Raw genomic sequence first — 16,790 nt, forward strand, 5'->3', positions numbered from 1 at the left:
TACTCAGAATAGCCTTTTAAGTGGACTAAGGGGATCAGCTTCTCATTTTCACCACTAGAAAAGCTGGTTGGATCCAACATTTTGGCTTTAAGAGAAAATTTTTTTTTAGGAATGCACTCATTTTAATTTAAAATGCACTCATGCTTCCCAAAGCATGTCAGTTAAGGTTTCTGCCCCTAACTTATGCACCAAATAAGCAGGAAAGATATTGTAGCCTTGCATATTATGCTTACTTACAACTGAAGTTGGCTGCTTTTGCAATTCACCTTGGCATTTTATTTCAGCCTTGGTCCTCTTCTGCAGGCTGAGGGCAACACTGAAAATGAGGGGACAGTTAGCTGCCCCGCTATCAACTGCTTTTCTTCTCTTTCATTTGGGTTGGGAAGAATAGCACTGAAGGTTGACAGATGAAGGATATGGAGAGAGAGACAAGAGCAGGGCTTTTTTTCAGCTGGAACGCAGTGGAACGGAGTTCCGGCACCTCTTGAAAATGGTCACATGGCTGGTGGCCCCACCCCCTGATCTCCAGACAGAGGGGAGTTTAGATTGCCCTCCATGCCATGTGGTGACTTAAACTTTAAAAAACTCCCCCCCCTTGTTCCAGCTGACCCAAAGTGACATCATTGTGCGGTCCTGGGAGAGTGCGTGCACTTTGTGCACACACATGTGGTACCAGGGGCACTACCTCCCACCAAGAGTTGCCCCCAGTGCTGGCAACCCACTGAGTTCCACCACCACTTTCCCCAGAAAAAAAGCCCTGGACAATAGTAGAGGCTGCTTAAAACTGATGGGGCAGTAAATTGCTCAAACTCAGCTAAAAGTGGGAGTAATGTACTTGTGTGGAAGAGATACTTATATACTCATGGGATACATATGAGGAAAGAACAATAAGAGACGAGTCATGTGTAACATGATTTTGAGGACTGCTACAGCCTTATGTGTAACCTATGAATAGAAACAAATTCTGTGTACACTGGCTTGATTATAGTATGGAAGAAAGAGAGCTTCTCTTCAGCGTCCATGTTGTAATTATTTTATAATTAGGGAAGAGAGAGAGAGTGGAATAATAAAGGAGGCAATGCAGAGAAGAGTAACAGGGATGCAGCTATGGTGGTTGGCTGTAGATCATTCCAGGAGTGACCCTCCCATAAAGTGCTGTGATTCTCAAGAATTACATCTTGCCATTCTCCCTGTTTTTTGTTGTGTTTTTCATGTGGTTATATCCAGTAGTGGCCTGTATCCTACCTCTCTGCTCCATCAAAGTTTGAAGAATTAGAGCCACTTAAGCTGGAGGAATGCTTCTTAGACTGGAGAAAGGCTTTCTACTGTGCTGAGTGGAGTAGTAGGATATAAGCAACAAAAGTCCAACCTCTGCTTCACTCTTCTAACCTAGCGGTGACCACTGAGCTTTCATAATACTCTGCAGTTCTCCATGCTCTGACCTACTAATCCGTAATAGAGAACCTAGGAGTTCTGGCTAACAGTCTTCCCTTCCCTTCTTTATAAACTAGTAGCCTTCGATCTCATCCTAGACAACCCAAAAGTTGTGGACAATAGAATGTCTTTCTGATATGGAAGAGGAGAATGTTTGGAATTCCTACGTGGTGGAGGTGGCAAAATCCCATGCAAGTATGAACTAGGATAAAAATCTCAGTCAAATATTTTGTTACTTTTGATTTGGGAATTTGGATAGTTTTCCCCAGGGCCAATTTGCCCTTCTCCAAGTATAGCTTGAAGCTTGGTGTGCCAGTATGGACCAGTATGGGTTATTGGAACTGTTACCTTACAATAAATTCAGGTTATTTCTGGACCCAGACCCCTTTCCCAGCTTATGTATTTGGTATGAATCAACATTTTAAACCTGTTGACATCTTCAGTGGTTCCCTTCCCTCGCTAAGGAAGCAGCAGCATCCTTTTGCTACTGATCCCACCTCTCTGTGAAGAATGGGAAGACCCTTACTGTCTCCTTAGCGTCTGATTTGTGGTGTCTGCTTTGACTGAAACATCAGCAGTTCACTGACCAATGCTGCATTGTAACTTCCTCAACCCAAGTGAGCACTTGAAGGCTCTCTGGGGAACCCTGAGATATGGAATAACCGGCTGTGTTATTTCTATGAGACAGATAACATAAAGGGTACAAATTACTACCAGAATGGAGCCTACAGGGTTCACTTGCCTCTAGTTTTTACATGTTAATTTGAAGCTATTTTTTTGCATTCCATTCATGTGTGGAGATAACTCTGCATCTAAAGCGGAAGTTAGTGATGCATCGAGTAAACATATATTCTGCTGAAAGATTGGTATGGGCAAATAAGGCATAACGGTTCCACGCTGGAACAATACAATGTTTTAAATATTTGGCAGAATGATTATTTTACTTCCGTGGTGGGAGTTTGAGTTGGAATCTAGTATATTTTAAACCTACCAAGGTGTAAATATAAAAACATCACAGTTGATGATAGGCAATTAGAAACAACTCATCTAGTCTTTCAAAATTACTGTAATGTATGTATATTTATTTGAGCAAACAACAAACTTGTTAAAGAAGCTTTTCCTGTGGCAATGAATTACATAACATGATTAATATTTTTAGGGAACTTCATTAACACCATAGTTTGAATCCACCATGTTTTTCCACTGGTACAAGGATTCCAGCCTGTGGAACGTGACTTCCTTGTCTCCCCACCTCCCCTGGCAGGACACCTCCCGTGAATTACAGGCTGCTGCAGGATGGTGAAGGAAGCAAGGAAGTCATCCTTGTGCCTGTGGAAACGCTCAGGTGGACCCAAGCCAATATCCTGAAGGATGTATTATTTATTTTAAAAATATTTAAAAGGCCTTTTAAAAGGAACTGTATAAAATCAATACATTTTATATATTCATGCTTATACGTCACACAATCCAACACACAATTAAGACGGTGTTAACATTTAGGACTTATTTCAAAGAACTGAAGAGTAATTGACTCTGTGTTGAAATCTGGCCACAGTGTTTAAATAAATGCTTGTATAATACAACTCTTAATATATTTAAATTAAGCTCTCTTTTTGTATTTAAAGCTGTCTTTTGGGGAGATATTGCCTTAGATGATGAAGACTTAAAAATCTTTCAGATTGACAGGACAATTGATCTTACGCAACATTCAAATGAAAGATTCGGACATAATACAGGTAAGATGTTCATTTACATATTCACCCGTTCAGAGAACATAATCATTGTTTTGTGATCAGCATTTGAAATACGTTGTTTTCTTAAGAACAGACCTCCCTTAGCCTCGAATAATATTACTGAAGAGAAGAAAGAGATCAGAAATCCCTCCCCCAAATCCTAGCTATAAATTGCTGAACTTTTACCTGGCTATAGGATAAGTCTATGTCCACACAATGCTCTGTGAGTGCCCTGGGACATTTTTATTCAGAGATTGTAGAAACGAGCAAGAGTCCAGTAGCACCTATAAGACTAACAAAATTTGTGGTAGGGTATGAGCTTTCGTGAGTCACAGCTCACTTCTTCAGATCTGTATATCTGTGTATCTGAAGAAGTGAGCTGTCACTCACAAAAGCTCACACCCTACCACAAATTTTGTTAGTCTTATAGGTACTACTGGACTCTTGTTCTTTTCTACTGCTACAGACAGACAAACATGGTTAACCACTGTGATCTTTATTCAGAGATTGTTTCATATGAATCACTTCTTGGTAGTGATTTCTACGACAAAGGTTCTTGCACCCAAGATGTATTGGCTGTACCAAAAGAGAGCTAGTTCTTCTGAATCCGTCCTCAGGGAGATAGTTTCAGGTGGATAGCCATGTTGGTCTAAAGTCGAAGAGTAAGATCTGGATCCAATACCACCTTAAAAGGCAAATAGATTTTCAAGGTATGATCTTCTGAGACTCAAAGTTCCCTTTTCCTGGTATGAGGAGTGGACAAAGGATTATAAAGACCCCTTCCTTTTCCTACTCTTCATATCTGAAGAAGAGAGCTTTGACTCTTGAAAGCTCCTACCTCAGAAATCTAGTTAGTCTTTAAGGTGCTCTTAGATGTCCTGAGAAAGTTATACTTGGAGCCAGGGCTTTTTTTCTGGGAAAAGAGGTGGTGGAACTCACTGAATTGCCCTTGGAGAAAATGGTCACATGGCTGGTGACCCCGCCCCCTGATCTCCAAACAGAGGGGAGATCAGGGGCAGGGCCACCAGCCATGTGACCATTTTCAAGAGGTTCCGGAACTCCGTTCCACCGTGTTCCAGTTGAAAAAAAGCCCTGCTTGGAGCCAAAATTGACCTTGCCAGTCATCTCTACTGTTCATTTAGGAAAATATAATTTCAACATACTATACTTTCTCTGAGAAATTAAGAGGTTTGTTAATGCATGGCAGCAGCTGTGTAAATAGCCTGCTTACATTAACAAACCTTGGAAAGTTATGTAATAATGACGAAAACATGGGACACCCTTGAGTTTTGGCTGTGGTAAAGATTCTTTAAGACATCCTGCACTCCGAGTCATTTTTATTCCCATTAAATTTCTCATTTTCTGCCAATGTGAGGTGAGTTTGAAGCAAAAAACTGATTCATTTTCAAGCCAGTTCAGTGCCTGCTGACTGGAGATGTGTGTGATCTTAGCCAGTGCTTTGTCATCACACTTAGCTGGCAGAGAATAGGTTGTTGTGGCAAGGGGGGGAGGCTTTTCATCATATTCTTATACACCTCTTCTTTGGAGTGTCCCCGTTTGATTCAGCTAAATCACCTTTTTCAGTATCTTTCTAAGTTAATAACTCCATCCAGTGTTGGTGTCCTGGTTAGCAGCTAGTTGTGCTGGTGGAGAGTCATTTGAGAAGACAGAGACATATGTTAAATATTTCAACCAAATTATGTTTAGTTCTGACTAGGGGTGTGCAAAGGCACACCGTTTCGGGTTTCTCATTTCGGGTTTACCCGAAACGAGAATCCGTTTTGGATACAGCAAAACCTGAAACGGCTAGCCATTTCGGGTTTAGCAGTTCGGGTATTGTTTCGGGTTGTTTCGGGTTTTTCAATGGGAAAATGCCTCCGTCTTCCTGGACGCCTGGGGGAGGCATTTTCCCACCGAATCGAGCCAAAATTGGTGAGGACCTTCCTCTAACTCCTCTTTAACAACCCTCCCAAGTTTCAGACCGATTGGACTTTGAGGGGCCATGTTATGGCCCCCCCAAACAAGGTCCCCCTATCTTCGCCTAAGAAAGGGAAAAGTGAGCGTCTTTTTAGCTTGCTGCTGCTAATCTTCATTATTTCCTATGGGGAAAAAATGAAGAGGCAGGCTTGTCTTGCCAGGGGTGGCATTTTGCATGCAAAATGCCCCCCCCCAACCCTCAGGGGCCCTTCTCCCACCTCTACTCCCACCCCCCACCAAGGCTCAGCCAGCTCCTACTTGGGGGGGGTGCATTTCATGGCCTCCCCAAGTAGGTGCTCTCAGCCCCCAAAGTCCACCCCCTACAGCCCCACACAAACCCAATTCCCCCCCAGCTGCCACACACAGACCCAGATCCCTACATTAGCCCCTCACAGACCCAAATCCACCCCCAGCAGCCCCACACCCATAACCCCAGGAACAGGCTGGCAAAGGCCAGCCCTCTCCCTTTGTTCCCTATGCTGGGAACTTCTAAACTCTCTTTCCCTGGGCAATTCTGCACAGCCCAGGGGTGCCACAATGGTGGGCACCCTTCTGAGTGCCAGCTGGTCCCTGTAAAAGAGCACCTGAACCACAGACACCCTCCCTCAAATTCCCCCACCACCTACAGAGATGGCTGGCCAGCCAGCCCCATTTTTCCTTATGATGGGAACCAACTGCACAACAAAGAATAAAACACGAACAACACAAAATAAAGTTTTAAAAAATATATTTTCTCCCTTTCAAAGTACAAGTAGGCAAAGCATTATGACACATTACACCAGCAGTCCCCCACACAGAAAAAATAACACAACTCACTTAACATCAGAGAATCACAAAAACACAATTCCTGTCAAAAACACTTTATTTCTTGAACAGCTTTAGGTTACACAGCAGGGGGGGGCACACCAAAGGGCATTCCAGCATTCCACCTCAAAAAAATAACACAACTCACTTAACATCAGAGAATCACAAAAACACAATTCCTGTCAAAAACACTTTATTTCTTGAACAACTTTAGGTTACACAGCAGGGGGGCACACCAAAGGGCATGGCAGCAGTATCTTACACAAAAATAACACAACTCACTTCACATTAAAGAATCACCCCCCAAAAATTGCTGTCAAAAGCACTTTATTTCTTTAACTGCTTTAGGTTACACAGTAGGAAGGCACAACAGGGCATGAAAGCAGTGTACTACACAAAAATAACACAAGTCACTTCACATCAGAGAATCACCCAAACACAATTGCTGTCAAAAACGGTGAAGTGGGTTGTATTATTTTGTGTAGTACACTGCTATCATGCCCTGTTGTGACCTCCTACTGTGTAACCTAAAGCAGTTAAAGAAACAAAGTGTTTTTGACAGGAATTGTGCTTTTGTGATTCTCTGATGTTAAGTGAGAGTTGTGTTATTTTTCTGTGTGGGGGACTGCTGGTGTAATGTGTCATAATGCTTTGCCTACTTGTACTTTGAAAGGGAGAAAATAATTTTTTAAAAACTTTATTGTGTGTTGTTCATGTTTTATTCTTTGTTGTGCAGTTGGTTCCCATCATAGGGAACAATGGGGCTGGCTGGCCAGCCTCCTCTGTAGGTGGTGGGGGTGTCAGGGGGTGGTTGTCTGTGTGTTAGGTCAGGTGCTCTTTCCCAGAGACCAGCTGGCACTCAGAAGTTTGCCCACCATTGTGGCACCCCGGGCTGTGCAGAATTGCCCTGGGAAAGAAAGTTTAGACGTTCCCAGCATAGGGAACAAAAGGAGAAGGCTGGCCTTTGCCAGCATGTTCCTGGGGTTATGGGTGTGGGGCTGCTGGGGGTGGATTTGGGTCTGTGAGGGGCTAATGTGGGGATTTGGGTCTCTGTGTGGCAGCTGGGGGGAATTGGGTTTGTGTAGGGCTGTAGGGGGAGGACTTTGGGGGCTGAGAGCTGAGAGCAAGCCTCCCCCAGCTGTAAGTAGTAGAGAAAAGAGACCTACTTGGGGAGGCCATGAAATGCTGTGCCTTGGTGGGGGGTGGGATGAAAGGTGGGAGAAGGGCCCCTGAGGGTTGGGGGGCATTTTGCATGCAAAATGCCACCCCTGGCAAGACAAGCCTGCCTCTTCATTTTTTCCCCATAGGAAATAATGAAGAAGATTAGCAGCAGCAAGCTAAAAAGACGCTCACTTTTCCCTTTCTTGGGTGAGGATAGGGGGCCTGGTTTGGGGGGCCATAACATGGCCCCCCAAAGTCCAATCGGTCTGAGACTTGGGGGGTTGTTAGAGAGGAGTTAGAGGAAGGTCCCCACCAATTTTGGCTCGATTCGGTGGGAAAATGCTTCCCCCAGGCGTCCGGGAAGACGGAGGCATTTTCCCATTGAAAAACCCGAAACAACCTGAAACAACCTGAAACGTTTCTGAAATCGCTGTTTCAGATTACCCGAAACTTTTCGGGTTTTTTGAAACGTTTCATGAAAACTCGAAACAACCCGAAACAGGTTGTTTTGGGGTTTTTTCGGGTATCATATACCCGAATTGCACACCCCTAGTTCTGACTGATGTATTTGCAATTTTTTTATGGTTTCATGGTTATATTGGACAGCATTGAATTCAAAGTGCATAGAAGTCACTGCTATGTTGATTACCATGTGAATTGCAAGTAGAGGCACAGAAAGAAAATTTTCCCCATTAAAGGAACAGTGGGACTTACTCCCAGGAAAGTGTTTTTAGGATTGCAGCCTCTGGTTCAGTTCTTACTCAAGCTATAGCTAATTCAATTTCATCATGGTCTGAAAACTTGTGACCATGGCGGTAGCTTCCTTCCTTTCGAAGCATATTGTGGCTGGGTTGGAGGCCTGTAAAACGTGGACTGCATCTCTGAATCAGGATTTGAAGCACCAGATATCCATCCCTTCCTTACAGCCTTGAAGGAAGCTGCTTCATTCCAATGAAATATTTTGGGTTGTTGATGCTACCCAGGGGCAGTACAGCTTTTTTGCCTTACAATATAATAAATATTGTGAGCAGTTCATAACGGAGAGACTTGTTCCATAAGTTAAATGATGCAAGAATGAACTTTTAATACAGATAAAACATAATGCCTAAAGACATTCTTCAGAACTTGCCGTAATTACTCTCTTCATACATTAAAATGAAAAGCTCAAGCAGAGTGCATCTACTTATAAATCACTCATTTCGGTAACTATATTAAGAACAGTAGTGATGGAGTCTAATGTAAAGAAAATACATCCAGCCCTTGTTTCTCTTCATGAGGAGCCTTCTTCTGCAGCTGCTGTTGTGATAGGCTTGATCTTGGCACACTATGGAACTGCTGACTCAGCATGGAAAAAAGGGAAACTTTCGGAAGATTGACGGCCTTGCTGTGTTTCTGTGATAACCATTATTGTTTTTGGGTGGCAACAATGAAACTTCAGAAGATACCCCGGAGTACTATTTGGATAGTCTAATGACTGGAGAATATTTACCAGTGTTCCAGCCCCCTTAAGGACAGAAACGTAGAAACATAGAGCTGGAAGGGACCCCAAGGGTCACCTGGTCCAATATTCACAGCTCCCTTCCTTCCCCTATTCTATGTCCAGAGGAAGAATTCAACTGTTACTCTGTGAGCTACCACCAAGGGAAAACAGGCTATGTATCCTACTTTCTCCACTGTAGTTGCCAAACGTTTGGAAAGAAAAAGCAGTCCACTTTGCTCTTCTGCCTTTAGCAGCAGCTTGACATACAGAAATCAGCAGACGACGCTTTCCACAGCAAGCAGATCACCATTATCGTCTGCTAATATCTGCACAACAAATGGATGCAAAAAGCACAGCTGTTAGGCTTGCTACGAATTTCATGGGGAACATGCCTGCAAGGGAAACATACCTTATTCCAACTCCCTCAATTACACACAAGGCAAGCTTCTGATAGATCACCTCAGTTGTTCCTGGCAAATGGCATCACAAGCACATTATTGTGCAACTCAGTTTTGCACATGTGCAGTAGAAAGATTGTTACTGCTTGTGCCTGCTTTTACCTGGTTAAATAACTAAATCATCTTGTTATCTGAGAAGAGGCAATATCTTCTGAAGTCAAGGTTATTCTGGTAATGAGGATCTTGCCACATGAGACAAAATACACTCGAATTACATGGGTAATTCGAGTGTATTTTGTAATTTGAGTGTACTTGAGTGTAATTCAAGTGTATTTTGTCTCGTGTGGTTTGACCCTGAGATCGACCAGTTGGTATAAAGCACAAAGAAACTTTCAAACTCTATCCTTCTTTGTGCTTTAAACAACCAGCATTAGAGAGAATACATTGCCTGTTAATGTATTGTATTTATTGTATCGTATTGTATTGTATTATAGTCCACCTTTCTCACTGAGACTCAAGATGGATTACACAGTGTAAATCAATACGGTCAATAGGATGACGCATCCAATAGGCAATGCAATAGGATTAGGACTGCAGAAATCTGAAACTGAGGAGAAACAAGGCATAAGTATTAACATGACATGTTAAACAATGAAGAAATTACATAGTAGGTATATTCAGCAATGGATGGTACGTACTGTACACAGTAGTATAATCCACAGTCCCTATATCTTATTACAACATCTTTTGGAACAATTTCATTATAGTATAGTCCTGTTAAGTGTTTAAAAAACCCTGAATAATAATTCAGTTTTGCATAGTTTGCTGAACATGAGGAGAGTTGCGGTCTTCTGACCTCAGCAGGCAGGCCGTTCCATAAAGTGGGGGATGCATTAGATTGACCCATTTGTATTGTTCAGAATCATTTTCCAATCACAGCCTGAACATTTTCCAGTCAGCCCTTCTTTGTACCTGCACAAATGTATTCTTACAAGCACTGGATAGAATACACTGCCTTGTTGTGTATGTGTGTGTGGTTGCACAGCTGGCAGCTTTTATTCACACGTTTGGATTCCAGATGCACTGTGCTTTAAAAACAAAGATTTCATTTGTTAGTAAAAGGTAGAGAACTGATTTTTTTTCTGCCTCTTCTCATATTTGCTTCTCTTTCCCTGAAATTATGTTTTCATCCTAGGCACTAACATCTTTGATCTTTTTTAAGATCTGGATTTAAATGTTAATAGAATCAGTGCATTTCACTCGACCTCCCTTCATGCAAATAGTTTTAATTAGCTTTGAACTGTTTCTGGGTCTAATTTTGCTGACAAATAAATACAGAAACACTAGTAATTTGCTCTAAAACTTGTATGTAAGTGACTGATTCGCTTAGCATACGATTTTGCTTTTGATTCACTAATATGCGTGTGACTCTTTGTTATAACCGTCCAGGTATTTTTTACAGTGTCTAGTGTCCCTTGAATTAATAATTTCCACTCTTTCTCAGGGAAACATGGTAGCCTTCTGAAAAGCAAAGTCTTCCCCAGGCAGAATGATGCTATCTCAGGAAGGGCCACTTTCTATTAGCTAAATTATAGATGTGTAGCAGGCAGATATACCAGTGAAAATGTCTAGGATCAGGATGCTAGTTTTTCCAATTCTTACAATAAAAATAAAATACATTGAAAAACCATTAACAGGAAGTCAGCTTATCTATACATAGAAAACTTTTTTTAGCTATCTAGACAGTTATTTTTACTTCGTCATTGTTGAGCATTTTTCACATTATGTATATTTCATGAAGTAAACCCTGACCTGAAAAAATTAAGTGAATGGGCAGTGTTTGCATACCACACACTGATGCTTACCAAATAGCTCATTGGAAAGGAATGCCTCCAAGTATTGCCTCATTCTCTTAAAAGCTAAGCAAAAATTTAGAAAATTTTTCTCAAGGGTTGCTGCAGCTATATGACAGCATAATGCAAATAATTAGGCTGATCTCTGAGCAAGCCTGCAATATACATGCCTTATATGGCACTGTGCAATTTGTGATACGCCTTTGAGTATTGTCATTGAGGAAACTTACATGGAAAATATATGTCAAAAGAATCTGGGGAACTCTTGGAATGGCTGGCCTATTGTCCATTGTACTTCTTGAAATTTGTGATAGCCCCTCCCAGTGTCTGTATGAAGCACTAAAACATAGATCATCATTACTTTCTGAAATCATCTACGTACTCTTTAAATAGTTTGAATATTGACTGTCCAATTTAGTACTTTTATTTCAAAGGCAGTTGTAGACAGTCAAATCAATTGACAAAAGAAGTCAAAACTGCAAATGTAATTGCTACATATTAATTGTGGCAGTCTGCTGTTTGCTTGTAAATTGCATGGTAAATATACTTGAATGAAAGGTCCAGATGCCCCTATAATTAACTTCTGAGATTCTTCAGCCCAACGACTCCTTGTGTATAACTAGAGTTATCGAAGCATCTGATAGGCTAGCATCCTTATACAACCTATGCGTCATTGAAATCTGCTCATATATTAAATAACACCACGTCTTGCTGTGAAATCAATCACCTCACATTTGTATCATTTATTTTACCATTAGTATTTCCAGAGAGCTGTACTTTCCCCAAACTTAAAAAACAAAAACAAATTTCTCTAAAAGTACATAGAGCATAGCTTGCTATTCAGTATAGCATTGAGAATGATGGCAACAAGTAACAACAACAACAACAACAACATTTGATTTATATACTGCCCTTCAGGATGACTTAACACCCACTCAGAGCAGTTTACAAAGTATGTTATTAGTATCCCCACAACAAAACACCCTGTGAGGTGGGAGGGGATGAGAGAGCCAGAAGCTGTGACTGACCCAAGGTCACCCAGCTGGCTTCAAGTGGAGGAGTGGGGAATCAAACCCCGTTCTCCAGATTAGAGTCCTGCGCTCTTAACCACTACACCAAACAAGGTCATGTGAGGAGTGGAATCATTCAAATAGTAATTAGATGATGCAGTTTTGATTTGTGAGAACAACATAGTCATGCTGGCTAATATGGTGGAATGCATAATAGGAAATGTCACAGCTAAAGATACGTTTTTTTTCTTTAATTTCCAATATCTAAAACAATTTGAACGTTAATCATAAAAAATCATCAGTCTTTGTTAAAGATATGCTTCATTTGCGTTCAGAAAAAAACCCTATCCCCTCTAGAGACTTCTGTAAAGACGTGCTAAATGTTTGTGTGCATGTGTTCGTGGGTGGAGTTTCTCACTTTATGTTCTTTGTTTAAAAGGTGGCTTTGGAGAGAGGGAAGCATCCAAAAACAGTGATGCCCTCTATCAGCTGATAGCCAGGATAAGAAGATTTGGCTCAGGTATGACCACTTTTATGATTGGTAGAGACCTAATTTCACTCTGACAGTACTGACAGTGCTGTGAGGTTTGCAACCCATCTCAAACCAAAGATTCTTATGCACTCAGTTGTATACAGAGATCTTTTGCATGTACTGGCTTCATTCACTTCAATGGGAAGGACCCAATCTACGGGTGTGAAGAGATGCCTGCAAACTGGCTCCCTGTAGGAGATTAATGTGCAAGCTCTTGTGAGTTAGCAAGCTCCATGTATATAGAGTTGCCAACTCTAGCTTAGGAAACTCCTGGGGATTTGAGGGGTGATACCTAAGGAGGGTGGAGCATGGAGAGGGGAGGGAGCTCAGCAGGGAAGTAGTGCCTTGTGGCCCACCCTCCAAAGCAGCCATTTCTTCCAGGAGAGCTGATCTTTGTAGTCTGGAGATCAGTTTTAATTCTCAGAGAACTCTGGGCCCTACCTGGAGGTTGGCAACCCTATGTATATGTACTTGAGCTGCTAGGCTTTTCACCATTTCTTTGACTAAAGTGCTTATATATACTTTATAAGCGTTAAGGGCAAACTAAACAATGAAATTTACCCCAAGATCATATTGTTCAATCTCATTTTATATTTAAGCATTGAAAAAGCTAAATTGGGGGTGACATAAAATCGTGATATTTATTAAATCTCTACCATAATAGTAATTAAGGCTCCTTTATAAGGAAATAATATGTTAGTGAGGTGGTTTATCACTTAACAGTAATTGAAATAAATTGTGCTGTAGCCTCAGCCAGGCTACAGCACAGCTTGGAATTTCTGGGGAAAAGTTGTGGGTGGGAAAAGAGTTAAAACATTTCTTTGCACCCATTTTACACCTCCCGTGCAAATTTTCCCCATCTTGAAGCCCCTTTGCAATGCATAATTGGCACTCATGATTTGACAACATGATCTAGTCTTATAGCAACATATAGCTCCAGGTAAAGTCTAGTCTACCTCTTACCCCATGTTTAAGTGGGATTTGGTTCTATTGTAAATGAAGATTCAGCAATACAACATATTACAAAAGACTCAGCTGAAAGGAGTTTATAGGACAGCAAGGTCTAGAGTACCAGTTTGAGACTACAACCACTGTCTCTGTACTGTGACTTGACATCAAGGCCATTTCCACACTACTCACCTTCTTCCAGAACACTGTGGAATGTCGCGAAAAAACCGTGGAAGATAGTGTCTTCTCGCACGTTTTTTTCCGCGTTTTTTTCATGATGTTCCACAGCGTTCCGGAAGAAGGTGAGTAGTGTGGAAACGGCTCAACTTGCATGCCAAGATGTAGGGCCTTTCTGGCAGAGGATGATAGGGAAGGAGGGCCATGGATACATTAAATTGTCTTCTATTGTCAGACCAGTAGCTCGTCATTGTCTGTTCTGACTGGCAGTGTCTTGCAGGATCTCCAGGAAAGAAAAAAAGATCTTTCCCAACACCTGTCATGTGAGATCCTTTAATTAGAAATGCTTGGGACCATCTGCATGCAAAGCATATATTCTACCACTGACCTTTCCCCTAATGCCTGAGCTGTACAGCTCTGCCTCTTCAATTCCTAGGATGCTGCATGGCTCCATCAGAAAAAGATTTTGGTCATTTCATTTTAAGCATCATGTTCATTGTATAGCAAGCCTAGGTCTGATATAAAGAAAATATCTTGCCTTTGAAGGAAATGTTGCCATTAGTAAAACTAAGCCCTTTGTCTCATTTTGCATCATAAATATTGCAGGTTTTGATGAAAATAATGCAACTAAGGGAAAATCAGCCCTAACGTTCTCAGGAAGCTATGAGAGAAAAAGGTTTCCCAGAGCAGCTACATCTCGGACAGAAAGAATATGGCCAGGAGGTGTCATTCCATATGTTATAGGAGGGAATTTCACGGGTAAGAGATATAAGAAAGGTCACGTTTTTAATCAGACTTTTGGAGGAAGTAATCACTAAAATCAGTAGAAAACTTGTGTTTAATAAATGGGATTTGAATGGTTTGAAATAGATTTTTTTCTCTCTGTCTCTTGTTTTGTTTCTTCCATGAAATGTCAGTTATGCTTAATATGTTTCTCAGTGCCAGATTTTAAAACAGACGCATGTTTGCAGTCTGGATAATACACTTTTATATAGTTTATTGTCCACCCAGTCAATTCTTCATAATTCTCTAAACAAGTACTTTGATTCTTTAAAGCTAACTATGACATGAGTAGTACTAGTGAATCAAATATTGCTAAATTAATAATTTTTCTTAACAAACCAGATCAAGTTTATATTAACCATAACTTCTTGATATTCAATCTGAATACCTTCATGCACATTTTAAGTTGCACTAAACTGGTGGAAAGTTGTGCCCAAAAAAATCACTGCTGGGTCGCTTGTGAAATAGACCTGCCAAAAACTCATCAGTTGCACCAGTCAGTTTTTTGTCATGGAGGAAAGGAATGGGGATGACTGACAGTGCAATGTAATCTAAAGTAGGTCTACATAGAATCCTTCTCAAGTGTTCTCAACAGGGCTTACTCCCAGGAAAGTGTTCTTAGGAATGTATTGTGAATCTAGTCCACTGCTTCCTGTATCGTGCAGATGATTGGTGCTTTCAGATGCACATCTATAGCAATTGAATCAGGAGAAGTATCCTGTGCACAGCACCGAACCACTGTATGCATGGCTTCTCATTCAGTAAGGGAAGTGTATGCAGAAGTACCATTTCCCAAACATATGCCCCCTAGAAGGATAGGAAATAAGTGTTTGTTTGCTTGCTTGCTTCTGTGAAGCAAGTGCTGGCGGTGATTGGAGGAGTGAAATAAGTGTAGATGTCCTACGGAAAGTGTGCTTAGTCATTCTCCCCAGAAATGTTTAGTCTGTTTCAATCAGCCATTTCCACCGTTAAGTGGAGAGACTGTGGTTCAGTGACAGAGTATCATCTTTGCATGCAAAAGGTTTCAGGTTCAATCCCCAGCATCTCCAGTTAAAAAGATCATGTACAGAATGTGAAAAACCTCTTGCCTATGATCCTGGAGAACCAGTTATGATTCCGGCACAAAAACGGAATCATAACTGCCTGCATCCGTTTTGTAAACGGGTGAGGTCGGAAATCATGCAAAGAAGCCACCAGCATTCGGTGAGACTTGGGCTATTTTTAGAACATGAGGAAATGGCCTATGATTGGCACAGATAGCATAGTGTTTTCTCAGGAAGTGATGTTTTCACACCCATGATGCTACCGCCTCTTTCCATTTCCCCCCTGCTGCCTCTTGGAGTGGCAGCAAGTAACAGGATCTCAGCAAGGGAGATCCCCTGCCCCATCTGGGAGAATGGTGTCCCTAGATATTATGTAGACCTGGCCTGTTGTTTTCTGAAGATAGCGAATGAAGAAACCTGCTTTTGTAATTGAACCTCAGTTGCTCATGTGTATAGTTTGAAATGTGGTCTTTTTTATGGGAATGACACTGGGTTTGATCCAGTAATGCATGAGCAGAAACTTAGTACAGCTCTGCTTGCACAAGGGCTGCATCAACACATAGCACTTCAGTATAATTTTAAATGAAATAACAATGTGTATATGGAGCAATGGAATGTACAACAGATGGTTCACATGATTTTATTTAAATTGCTTTTGAATTTTGTATCAGAAAGAATACCATACGCTTTGTCCTGCATGCAAGGTAAACTGTCCTTGCACGCATGGAAATCTGCTGTGGGATGCAGCCCATTGTTCTTCCATTGCTTAATAGTTCCCAAAACCTGCATTCAGTGTTAGGTTGCATTTTAAACTTTTTCTACAACGTGTGATGCAAAATAATCAAATTTACTGTCATGTTGGTATCAAACAGGATACATTTTAAAAAATAATTTGTATATTTCATTGCTAACATTGATTCCAGGCAGCCAGCGAGCAATGTTCAAGCAGGCAATGCGGCACTGGGAAAAATATACCTGTGTTACTTTCATTGAACGAAGTGATGAAGAAAGTTACATTGTTTTTACATACAGGCCTTGTGGGTAAGTTGGTGTACAAGTTCCTGCTCATAAGTGACTGAGGACCTCATCCTGTACATCTGTAAGGACTGGGGCTGTAGATACGTCCAAGTTTAATATTTTTTCAGAATCACATGTAAAACATTTATGAATTGTGGATCTTGTGTCATATCACAAACTCCTTTTAAAAATCTCCTCAGTTTCAAAAGAAGCAGCCCTCTGGCATAGGCAGTGCTGGCCTTGGTGATTCTGGGGGCCTGGGCAAAATTCCCTCCCTCCTGTGTTTTGACATTATTTTCCACCATCATTTTTTGTCATTCCGTCCCCCCCGCCCACACACACACACATTCGCCATTGGAACTCCCACAGTGCGGGGCTCTGAAAAATTTCTCAGGCTGCCACATAGGTAAGACCAACCATGGGCGTGGGGTGATGTTGTC

At 41.4% G+C, this 16,790-nt stretch overlaps 1 protein-coding gene across 1 annotated transcript in view; it reads left to right on the forward strand.

Moving 5' to 3' along the window:
• The window catches only part of TLL1 (tolloid like 1), a 157,251-nt gene that overhangs the window by 73,852 nt on the left and 66,609 nt on the right, over nucleotides 1-16,790 (forward strand). Inside the window, exons 2-5 of the mRNA XM_054990558.1 lie at nucleotides 3,060-3,170; nucleotides 12,290-12,370; nucleotides 14,114-14,266; nucleotides 16,257-16,374. Coding sequence (XP_054846533.1) covers nucleotides 3,060-3,170; nucleotides 12,290-12,370; nucleotides 14,114-14,266; nucleotides 16,257-16,374 — 463 coding nt within the window. The remainder of the gene's footprint in view (nucleotides 1-3,059; nucleotides 3,171-12,289; nucleotides 12,371-14,113; nucleotides 14,267-16,256; nucleotides 16,375-16,790) is intronic.

This window comes from Eublepharis macularius, chromosome 10, assembly GCF_028583425.1.
Source record: "Eublepharis macularius isolate TG4126 chromosome 10, MPM_Emac_v1.0, whole genome shotgun sequence".
NCBI lineage: Eukaryota > Metazoa > Chordata > Lepidosauria > Squamata > Eublepharidae > Eublepharis > Eublepharis macularius.